This window comes from Lutra lutra, chromosome 2, assembly GCF_902655055.1.
Source record: "Lutra lutra chromosome 2, mLutLut1.2, whole genome shotgun sequence".
NCBI classification, from domain to species: domain Eukaryota; kingdom Metazoa; phylum Chordata; class Mammalia; order Carnivora; family Mustelidae; genus Lutra; species Lutra lutra.
Window position 1 is genome coordinate 196,215,478 of NC_062279.1, and position 12,926 is coordinate 196,228,403.

General features: G+C 35.6%; 1 protein-coding gene across 1 annotated transcript; it reads left to right on the plus strand.

Moving 5' to 3' along the window:
- Window positions 1–1,528: 1,528 nt before the first annotated feature.
- LOC125094183 (origin recognition complex subunit 3-like) lies at window positions 1,529–12,564 on the plus strand. Its single transcript, XM_047719860.1, has 2 exons — window positions 1,529–1,664; window positions 11,648–12,564. Exons 1-2 carry the CDS (start codon window positions 1,529–1,531, stop codon window positions 12,256–12,258), a joined length of 747 nt encoding a protein of 248 aa, XP_047575816.1. The 3' UTR covers window positions 12,259–12,564.
- Window positions 12,565–12,926: the final 362 nt, after the last annotated feature.

Sequence of the window (12,926 nt, forward strand, 5' to 3'; positions counted from 1 at the left end):
AGAGTAAGTGCTATTTATGCATAGTTAAAATGAATGAAATAAATAAATACATTTGTCAGAGAAATTTAGAGGTATGAAACTACCTTTGAAATTGACTAAAGCTACAAAAACAACTCAGTTTTTAATATTGGAGACTTATTAAATTGATTTTTAATTTTGCACTCCTGAATGTTTAGGATGCCTCAGAGAACAGTAAAGTCCCATGACATGCTCCACATAAAAAGGTGTTTGACAGCCAAGTAAATTTGAAGAATTCTGCATATTAAATCAGTTGACAAAGAAGTCATTCAGAAAATAAACTGTTTAGATTTGTTTAGCCAAGAGATTTGCTAACTTATTCTGCATATGAATCAATTTAGCCATGTATTTGAACATCCCGCAAAACTAATGTTTCATGAACACACTGTGAAAAATGTGTCATAGAAAAATCCCTAGCATGCACTAGGAAACAGTAAAAGATGACTTAGTTAACTCGAATGTCATAAAGTAGATAGCAGTTTCCTGGGACTTGAAGTTAGACTATCAACTGTGGGTGAAATACGTGAAAAATCAGTAGAAAGACCTAACTAGCAGCAGTTACTTGGGGGAATTTCATTCTGTAGCTTATTATAATTGAAGTACATGGTCAGAAGTCAGACTAGACATAAAGGCGACTTGATAATTGAGTTAAAAATTTGGATTATTATAATTTAAATACTTCCTGCTTAAAATGAATATTGGCCCTAGGAATGACTAACTACGATTCAGTCCTTTTTAAAAGGGGATTTAACCCTGTGTATGAAGACTGTATTCATAGTCACAGGTAATGGATAAATTAAAAATGAATTTAAAGAGAATGGAATGAGTGTTTTATTATTTGGAAAAGACATATTAGTTCCGGTATATGTAATGTTTACTGGAATTTTCAGAGTACAGTAGTGCCAGCGGGGAGAAACTTATCCCTTAAGAAGAATTGTTTATGATGTGAGAAGTGCTCTTTAAATATCACTTGGGACCACCAAAATACTTTCTTGAAATACACATGGTTATTGTGTATCTTAATGGGCTTAAATGAAGAGTTTAATAAATTTAGATCCTGCAGAAGTAATTGAAAAAGTGATTGATAACAATACATTGAAAGCAATAAGGATTAGAAGTAACTAATTCTACATATATCTTGGAAGGGTGTATTATGACAGTGGCTATGTCAGCTCAAGGCCAAACATTTGGATGAAAAGTGAAACATTCAGTCAATTAGACCAAAGTGTTCATGTTCGGGACAAACATCTGAATGATTTGGTGGAATATTCACTTTTTATTTGAATTGGTACTACCTATGATTTACATTACAATGGGGGCCCTATTACAGAGATGAAAATGAGTCTGATTCTCTAAGCTGCATTTTGTGATAAGCACAAATCAATTTTATGCTAAAAATTTTGTAGTTTTGTTAGGTAGAAGCTGGACACAAGCACTGGAAGGAGATTCCCCAAGGCAGAGTCCCAAGTCCTTGAAAAGGGAATGATTGAGAATTGAGCTGGAGCTAAGGATGGTGATAAATAGGTTACATATTAGAAAGAAGCCTGGGGCACAACATCCTGACCTTGTGGCTTCCAAGATCTTGGGGCTGACAGTTCAAGAGGCACAGGAGCAGAACAGCTCTCCTCTTCCATCTCTGCCTCAGGGTAACCCCTAGACTCTTTACTGTGCATTTAGATTGCAGAAACAGTCCCTTCTAATGGAGAAAGGCTGTGGGTTCTGGTACAAACGTTATAGGGTCAAACCCCCCCCCTCCCAACCTGTGGGACAAGTGTCCCAAAAAGATTGGAAGCAGCCTTCATTTAGAAACCACCCCAATGCATGTCTTAGCTCTTCCCAGCTCAGAGATACCCAATAATATCCAAATCCAAAACAACCCAGAAGTCTATACTACCTCACAGAACCTGCCCTAACTCTCACACCTTGAGGGTGTGCTTTCCCTTTGATAAACTGCTTGGTGCTTGCTACTCTCCTTCCATTAGGGATCCCCATGTAAATCTTTTCCTGGGGAATCCAAGGTCCCAGACCTCCAATCACACTAAGTGGACTCACTCTCATCCCTAATTCTTGTATATTGGGGGGGGGGAATTCTATTATGTTCATCATATATGATGAACATAATAGAAGTAGCAACATAGACAGAATAAAGGGACACCCTGTGATCTACATTCTCCTGCTCTGAGTTCTCCAGCTCACCCTGATCTAGATGGGGAAACTGCCAGATGAAAGCTAAGCCAAAGAGTAGTCCTCCCAAAGTTACCCAAAATAAGGGGAAGAGGAGGAATTAGTCTTCAATTTTATGATGCCTAAATAGACCATGTTCTTTCAGTATTTGCACTTGTAACATAGTTTACAAATCAATGAACTCATTGTATCATTGCTTAGCATTTTACAGGTTTTTTAATACCAAAAAAATGACACATAAAGGAACTTAGATAAATTGAGTGACTCAAAGTTACAGAGCTTATAAATGGCTAGTGCTAGACTGAAATGTAGGTTCTTGTGACCTTTATTGAAAATGTCATTTTGTATAAAAAACAAGAAGGAATTATGTGTCAAAAGCATGTGATTAATTAATTTGCATTTAAATAAAGCTTTAATTTTTTTTTTTAAGATTTTATTTATTTGACAGAGAGAGATCACAAGTAGGCAGAGAGGCAGGCAGAGAGAGAGAGGGGAGGAAGCAGGTTCCCTGCGGAGCAGAGAGCCAGACACGGGGTTTGATCCCAGGACCCTGGGATCATGACCTGAGCTGAAAGCAGAGGCTTTAACCCACTGAGCCACCCAGAAACCCCTAAATAAAGCTTTAAATGGAAAAACAAAATAAAAAAACTATTCATAACCACTGATACATTTAATAACAGACACCAGAAATGGCTTAGTGTAAAGACATGAACTATTTGGAGAGAGTGAAAACACTAAAAAGTTAATTGTGAGTATTTTCCAATCAAATATAATTTCTTTTTTTTTTTTTTAAAGATTTTATTTATTTATTTGTCGGAGAGAGAGGGAGAGAGAGCGAGCACAGGCAGACAGAATGGCAGGCAGAGGCAGAGGGAGAAGCAGGCTCCCCGCCGAGCAAGGAGCCCGATGCGGGACTCGATCCCAGGACGCTGGGATCATGACCTGAGCCGAAGGCAGCTGCTTAACCAACTGAACCACCCAGGCGTCCCTCAAATATAATTTCTGATCAATTATACCTACCAGTTTTTATATCTTCAAAAGAATACAATCTTTCAAAATTGTACTATTATTTTACTCAGGCAAATATCTGTAAAAACTATTATTTGAGTTCCAAATCAACATTCAGCAAAGCCTTTGGTATAGTTTAGGTCTTTAATACATATTTATTGAAGTCAGCTAGTAACAGATCATACAGGAAATCTGCAATTTGTAAAAGATTATTGTTGTTTGTTTTGTTTTGTTTTAATAAGGTAATCACGTTTGGAGAACAAACATTTTAAGCTAACTCTCCAATCTTACCTTGTATAATTCAAAATGTTACCAAATTGGGTTTACCAGTGTGTAAATCAGAAAGACTGAAATTTTATCAGTTTTCTAAAATGAGTTCCATCTTCACAAAACAAGTATCAGCTATCATCCAAAACAAACAAACAAACAAACAAACAAAAAACACAGTGACTCTGGCTGCCCAAAGAAAGTATGTCACCCATGATAATTATTCTAAAATTGAGGGGAGAAAAAGAAAATCCTGTCACTTATTGGCAGATGATCATAAATGACTAAAAATATCTGTATCATTATATTTTGCTCTTGCAGCATATATAGATACATAGGCAATTAAGGAGAAGAGAAAGTTATCCTTGTAAAAGATATATCAACTACCACTACATAAACTCCATATTAAAAACTAATATAGAAAAAAGTCTTCATTTAAGATTTATTTATTGATTTATGTTTCAGTCTTGACTGACAGGCTGATAAAGAGTACTAGTTATGCAACTTTTGAAGTCACACATACAAAGATTTATTTAAACATGTATTTTAAAGAAAAATAAGCATGAAATTAAAATTTAAAACAGATATATATTAAACATATCTTGCATAATCTGCTATAATATTAATAGCCCATTTAATTTAGTTTTCAGCCCTCATTTTTATTGACCTTTCTGCATCATTTGAGACTGCTGATTGTGCTCTCCTCACAAATGTACTTTCTTCCATTGACTTCCAGGACATAACTTTCTCTTGTTTATTTTCTTTTTCCTTTATTTATCATTGATTGCTTCTAATCATTACATAGTTGCTTCCCACATTCTCCTGGGCATTATATCATTGAAATGTCCTCTGACTCAGTTAATAATGATGTGATGGTAAGCTCATCTAATACCATCTTTTAAAAATATCATTAATATTATGAAGCTCCTAACTCTATTTCTCCAACAGACTTTTTTCCCAAATTCTTACTTTCATGTGTCCAGTTTCATCTGGTGGGTATTACAATCTCCATATTGAACCATACTTGAACCATTAATATTACCCTAAACTTGCCCCTCCAAGAGTCTGCCTCACCTCAACTGATGGCATCTATTTTCTTCTAGTTGCCAAGTCTAAAATCTTTATAGCCACATTTAATATCTTTTACTATCTCACACACTATGTCTAATTCATCAGTATATATTTTTGGATCAATTTTCAAAATAGGACCTAATCATTTCTCATCAAATTTAGAGCCACAACCCCATTTCAGCTACCATTATCCCTTATGTAGGTTAAGATTTTTATTTCTATTTTCTATCACTACAGTCTAATTTCAACAAACAACCAAGTGATCTCTCAGGAAGATAGGGTAAACAAAAGCAAAGGATTTTTCTACTTAGCCACCCCCCCAAAAAAAGCACATTTATATAAAATTAATCCTATTACATGTCATTACCTGAGATTAAAGATGATTATTAAGACATTATTTTATAACTTTGGAAAAACACTTATGAGTAAGAGAAAATATGGCAAGAATAGAAAATGTGAATCAGATTATATATAAGACAAAAATGGACAACCTTAGAAGAATCACACTGACCTCCCTAATATAAATCTACTGACATGGCAGTCTAATTAATTTTGGCTTATTGTGATTTTTTTACATCTTAAGAATAGAAGAATTAGAAAGAATGAGGCAATTTCTTCCCTTTCTTTACCTTCTACTTTGTGAAAGTAGAATTCTGAGTTAAACAAAGCTTTGGCTCCTAGGGAACTGGGGTTCCTATTGCTCCCAGGATAGAAATAACAGGTTTTCTTTCCAAAAGAAAGACAATTTAAGTCTAAGAGAAAGGGATTGTCCTCTGAAATTTTACAGTCAGTTGGTTTAAAACTACCTGACTTGGGAAATTTCTCCAGGACTGAAAGAAGTGATATCTGCAAGTTCCTGTAATAGTGGGATTAATTTTTCAGCCTACTAAAGAGCCCAGGGTAGATGATAGAAACTCAGAAGATTAATTGTGAGGTTTTATATAAGTAGGAAAAGAGCCATTTGGGCAGACACTGGGTTGGTGCTTTGATATAGAAGCACAGAAACAGTGGAAGTATTCTTTGTAGAATTGAATAAAAAAAAAAAATAAGAGGCTTATTGCATACTGAAATTCAAATTCTCATTAGCGTATGAAGTAGAGACTCAGGATAATTTATATTTGTTTAAAAGGTATAAAATAAAAGGGCATCTGGTGGCTCAGTCAGTTAAGCATCTGACTCTTGATTTTGGATCACGTCATGATCTCAGGTCACAAGATCCTTCACTGCATTAGGCCCCATGCAGGGCAAGAAGTCTGATTAAGATCTCTTTCTCTCCCTCTCTCTGCCTCTCACTGGAGCTCATGCATGCTGTCTCTCTTACTTAAAATAAATAAATAAATAAATAAAAATAAAATACAGCTTTTCCTGTACCTCAAAATTATAGAAGAATAACCATCATAGCATCTGTCCATGCACCAGTCCATGCAGATCAGATTAGCACCCAAAGGACTATATCAAATTTGGACAGGGGATATAAGGCCCACCCAAAATAGAAAAATTAATGTAAGAATGTGCCCTAGATGTAAGAATTCAATTTCTCAATTAATATCTCTGTAATTACAGTACAACACTAATGGTTAAGTACACATTTTAGAGGAAAAAGATAAGAAAAGTGAGCAAATAATAATATGTAACCACCAGAAAAATGACACTATGGCACTATTTTTTAGGGAATCACCATTAGAATTAAAACACATACACACACACACACACATCTGATATCTTAATTGCTGAGGATCTAATAATTATATAAAAGAGAAAATTCTACCCCAATGTAGAAAGAAATACTAAAAATCAAAGTAAATGAAAGTAAATATTCCTTTTCTGCATACTTGACAACATCTATGTCAAAAAATGTCATCACTCATCTAAATAGTTAAATGGGCTTCAAACTATTGATTTTATTATAAATAAATAAATTTAAGCACACATTTACTCAGAATGAACAATATCCTATGCATTGTTAATCACCATGAATTTTTTTTTTAATATTTTATTTATTTATTTGAGAGAGAGATCACAAGTAGACAGAGGCAGGCAGAGAGACAGAGGGAAGCAGGCTCTCTGCTGAGCAGAGAGCCCAATGCGGGACTCGATCCCAGGACCCTGAGATCATGACCTGAGCCGAAGGCAGAGGCTTAACCCACTGAGCCACCCAGGCGCCCTCACCATGAATTTTTTATGTGTCTTACAAAATTTTCTGTGGGAATCACGTAAGGTTTTATTACCAATACTGGCAAATATTTATCTCTTTTTCCTTATGAAAGATTTAGTTGTATACCATGAATCCAAAAGAAAAAAATAAATTTAATCCTACATTGCACTGTTTTCCAATTACACCCAAACTGGTATAAATGTAACAAATACCACCAAAGAGCAAGAATTTGCATTTATTTGTTATTAGCAAAAACATTTTGGTGACATTAGCAAGATGGTAGAATAGAAAGCCCTAGCACCCATTCTCATTTAAAGATACCAACTTAACAACAATATAGTTTCCAAAAAACCTTTATGAGAACTCTAGAAAGCAGTTAAGAAGGTGCTATACACCAAGGAGACTGAAAGCCAAGAATAGGTGCATTGAAACAGGTAGGAAAAGCCATTTCATAACAACTGTAATACACCTTTCCCCCAGACAACACAGATTTGTATGAATTAAAAGCCTATATCATGGCTTCTTCTTTGGGAGGGAACAATAAGAATGGAATGCAAATCTAATGTTTTAGCTTCTCAGAGGACTTCCCTAGGAACTGGTTTCTGTGGCTCTGGATTTGGAGTGTTGATGGGGGACTGGCATATTTTGGTGTCTGGGGGGTCACTGAGAACAACAGAGCTCAGCAGATTATGCAGTGACAGAGAACCTGAAGTACTATAGAGAGATATTGCAAGGAACAAGAGGGATTATTAAATTGTAAAAACACACAAGCAGACCTCATTAGGAAATTATGTGCCCAGACTCAAAGACACATCCCCAGTAAAGATTTGAGAATCCTTGAGAATCTTTAGCTGGCCTTACTGGTGAGGATCTTCCCCTATACAAAGTCAGTTTGTAAGGACTGATGGAGTGGCTATTTTTCAAATGCATATATCACAGCAAAAAATAACAGGGTACATAAAGAAACAAGGGAAATATGGCCCAAAGAATCAAGATAAATCTCTAGAAACCAACCCTATGTAAATGGAGATCTATGAATTATTTGACAAAGAATTCAAAATAATAGTATTAAAGAAGCTCAGTGTACTACACAGACATACAACTAAATAACATGAAGAAAATAGTACATGCACAAAATGAGAATAAGAACAGAGACAGATACTACAAAGAAGAAAAAACAAATTTTAGAGCTGAAGGATATAACAAATAACCTGAAAAATACACTAGAGGAGATCAGTAGCAGACTTGATCAATCAAAAGAAAGAATCAGTTAATTTGAAGATAGATAATTTAAGTTATACTAGCAGAGGATAAAAAGAGAAATAAAAGGAAAGGAAGCTTGTGTACTTATCATATGAGAAATTCAACAAAGAGAAAATACATAAATGGACTGGAAGAGATTATGCTGAGTGAAATAAATCAGGCAGAGAGAGACAATTATCATATGGTTTTGCTTATTTGTGGAGCATAAGGAATAAAACAGAGGACATGGGGAGATGGAGAGGAGAAGAGAGTTGGGGGAAATTGAAGGCGGAGATGAACCATGAGAGACTGTGGACTCTGAGAAACAAACTGAGGGTTTTTGAGGGGTGGGGGTGGGAGGTTAGGTGAGCCTAGTGGTGGGTATTAAGGAGGGCACATATTGCATGGAGCACTGGGTGTGGTGCATAAACAATGAATTCTGGAACACTGAAAAGAAATTTAAAAAAAATAAATAAAAATTTAAAAATAAATAAATAAAATAAAACTTTAGGGGGGGGGGAGAAAGAAAAGAAAAGAAAAAGAACCAAACAGAAATTTTGAAGCTAAAGAATATGATTGAACTAAAACACACAGTGGAGAGCTACAAGATGAAACGTGAACAATCAGAAGAAAGAACTACTTTTCTTTCCGTGAACTCAAGGATAGGTTATTTAAAATTATCCAGTAGGAGGAGAAAAGCTATCTTTCAGAATTGAAGGAAAGATAATGACATTCCTAGACAAACCAAAGTGAAGGGGTTTATCACCAGTAGGCATGCCTTACACTAAAAGGAATTCTTCATGCTGATAAGAAAGTACATTAGTAAAATGAATTCATATAAAGGTATAAAATGAATTTATAAAGGTAAATATATAGTCAAATTCAAATACTCAAATATTATAAAGGTATTATATAAATATTAACTCTAGTATAAAGGTTAAAACAAAATAATTAAAAATATAGCCATAATAACTTGTTTATGGATATACAGTATAAAAAGATGTAAATGTGGCATCAAAAGCATAAAATATGGCCTGGTGATAAAAATGATTAGCTTTTGAATGAACAAAACAAAGTTGTTATCAGGTTAAAATAGACTGTCATGATGGTAAGGTGTTTTGTGTGAACTTCATGGTATTCACAAAGCAAAAATTTATATTGGGTGCAAAAAAGATGAAGAGAAATAAAATCAAAACAAAGCACTGTAGAAAATTATCACTTCATACAAGAAGACAGAAAAAGAAAAAAGCAACAAAGAATCTACAAAATATTCAGAAAAAATATAAAATGACAGTGGGATGTCTTTACCTACAAATAACTTCTTCAAATGTAAATAGACTAAATTCTCCAGTCAAAAGATATAGAATGGCTGAATGCTTTGAAAAAAATACCCAACAATATGGTGGCAACAAAGAATTTGCTGCATCTCTGAAGATACACATTGGCTGAAAGTGAAGTGATAGAAGAAGATACCTCATACAAATTGAAACCAAGAGACCAGAAGGGCATAATTATATCAGACAAAATAGGCATTATGTAAAAAACTAATAAGAGAAAAAGAAAGTCATTTTATAATGATTATGGATCAATTCAACAAGAGGAAATGTCAATGCTAATAAACATTTACCCAACATTGGAGCACTTGGACATATAAGATATATAATAATGGATAATAATGGAGAAATAGCAATTAAATAAGAGTGCCAGATTTCAATACCCCCCTTCCAATAATAGATAATCATCTATACAGAGAGTTAGTAAGCAAACATCGCACCTGAACTACACTTTAGACCAAATGGGCTAACAGACATATATAGAATATTCCACCCAGTAGCAGCAACATTCATATTCTACTCAAGTGCACACAGAACATTTTCCAGGACAAATCATATAGTAGGGCCACAAAACAAATCTTAATAAATTTAAGAAGACTGAAATCATGTCAAATATATTTTCTATCACAGTGGTATAGAACTATACATCAACAGCAGGAGGAAACCTATAAAATTCACAAATATGTGGAAGTTGAACAATATACTCTTGAACAGATGGCTCAAAGAAGAAACCAAAAGGGAAATTTAAATATATATGTGTGTGTATGGTGTGTGTGTGTGTATGTATATATATACATATATATGATGTATGTATGTATATATATACATATATATACACACACATATATATGAAAAATCATATATAGGGAAAATTATATATATAGGAAAAATTATATCTTAAAACAAACAAAATGGAAACAAAATACATCAAAACTTATGGGATTCAGCAAAAAGAGTTTTAAGAGGGAATTTTATAATAATAAATGCCTACAAGAAAAAGAGAGATCTCAAAGAAACAAACTGACTTTACACCTCAAGGAACTAGAAAAAGGAAACTAAATGCAAAGTTGGTACAAGAAGAAAATAACGAAGATTAGAGTGGAAATAAAAAAGAGGTGAAAAAGACAAGATGACATATCAGTGAAACTAAGAGTGTTTTTCTTTTTTTTTTTTTTTTTTTTAAGATAAAGATTATACAAACCTTTTGGTACTCTTACCAAGAAAAAAAATAAAAGATTAAAATAAACAAAATTACAAATAAAAGAGGAGACATTATAGTTGATATATAATATACTGATATCTAAATATATTGAATATTAAGTGCTGATTAGATTACCATGAAAAATTATATGTCAACAAATTGAGTATCTTAGAAGAAATGGATAAATACCTAGAAACATACAATCTACCAGCACTAAACAATAAATAAATAGAAAATTTGAACAGAACAATAGAAAATAAAGAGATTGGATCAGTAATCAGAATCTGTCAACAAAGTAAAATCCAGGAGTAGATTACTTCATTGGTGAATTCTACCAAACATTTAAAAAATAATTTATGCCAGGGGGAGGAGTCAAGATGGCAGAGAAGTAGCAGGCTGAGACTATTAGATCAGCTAATAGCTTATCTAAAGACTGCAAACACCTACAAATCCAACAGGAGATCGAAGTGAAGAACAGCAATTCTAGAAACAGAAAATCAACTACTTTCTGAAAGGTAGGACTGGTGGAGAAGTGAATCCAAAGCAACGGGAAGATAGACCGCGGGGGGGAGGGGCCGGCTCCCGGCAAGCGGTGGAGCAACGGAGCACAAATTCAGGACTTTTAAAAGTCTGTTCCACTGAGGGACATCGCTCCAGAGGCTTAACCGGGGTGAAGCCCGCGTGGGGTCAGCGTGGCCTCAGGTCCCGCAGGGTCACAGAAGGATCGAGGGTGTCTGAGTGTCACAGAGCTTACAGGTATTAGAACGGGGAAGCCGGCTACAGAGACAGAGCCGAGGAGTGAGCTCTAAGCTCGGGGTTACCTTGAACCTGTCCAGGCTTGGTGAGATCGGAGCGCGGCCAGAGGCCAGGGTGATGGGAGTAATTGGGCGCTGTTCTCTGAGGGCACACTGAGGAGTGCGGCCCCGGGCTCTCGGCTCCTCCGGGCCAGAGACTAGGAGGCCGCCATCTTCATTCCCGACCTCCGGAACTCTACGGAAAGCGCTCAGGGAACAAAAGCTCCCAAAAGCAAACCCAAGCAGATTACTCAGCCTGGCCCCGGTGCAACTCCGCCTGGGGCAAAGACATTTGAGAATCACTACAACAGGCCCCTCCCCCAGAAGATCAACAAGAAACCCAGCCAGGACCAAGTTCTGGACCTTCCCCAAGAAGAAGATACTTCTGGGTCACAGCCAAAGGGGCTTCAGAAGACAGACCTCTATCATCTTCAGAAGTCCTTATTGGAAATGAAGGAATTAAGAAGAACAAGTAAGAAGCAGACCAGGTTTGAAGTACTCAGAGAAAAAGTTGTCAACTTCATTGAAAGTCTGGTGAGAGAATACCTTCTGCCACCAGAGACACAGCCCCTGCACGAGGTGGTTTACTTCAGCGCTGCCCACACCCTGCGGGAGCATCTGAACGCAGCACCAAGAATCACCCTCCACACTGCCCTCAACAACCCTTATTATTATCTCAAGAATGAAGCACTGAAGAGTGAAGAAGGCTGCATTCCAAATGTCGCCCCAGACATCTGCATAGCATATAAACTGCACCTAGAGTGTAGCAGGCTAATCAACCTTGTGGACTGGTCAGAGGCCTTTGCAACAGTTGTGACAGCTGCTGAAAAAATGGATGCAAGTTCTGTAACCTCAGAAGAAAGGAATGAAATTATCCATGCTCGGTTTATTAGAGCTGTTTCTGAACTAGAACTTTTAGGATTTATAAAACCTACCAAACAGAAGACTGACCATGTGGCGCGGCTAACATGGGGAGGCTGCTAGAAAGCCAGTGAATGAAGCCAGAAATACCACATTAAGCTTAAGAGAGAAAAGGAGACCAGTCATATTTACATACCACCAGAAGACTGCTGGGCAAGAAGCGTGTAATCCTTGTGTACCGTCTGATCAGAAAGTGGACTGTTAACCCCAAACAGGAATATATCAAAACACCTTTGGAGTACTTCAGAACCCAGCAAATGACATGCTTACATTGTAACTAAAACCTCTCCCACATTATCACTGTAATCTTCATAGTCATTACTAAATTATAAATTGTTCTTGAGCATACATAGTTTACATAGTTTACAACTGTAAATTCAAAATACAACTGTAAATTTACAATTGTAAATTCCTTTATCCAGGTGTTAAAAAAAAAAAAAAAAAAGGACCAAGTTCACCTACCAAGGAATGCAGTTTCAATACCAAGGAGAGCAGTGGAATTCCAGAGGAGGAGAAAGCAAAGCTTGGAACTCATGGCTTTATCCCCATGATTATTTAGCCTTGCAGTTAATTTAATTATTTTTTTCTTTTTCAATTTTTTTTCTTCTTCTGCTAATTTTTTTGAACTTTTACCCTTTTCTTTTTAACATTTTTTAACTATTTTAGATAATATATACATTTTTTTTCCTTTTTATATTTTTTCCTTATAGTTTTCTTTTTTTAATTGTTTC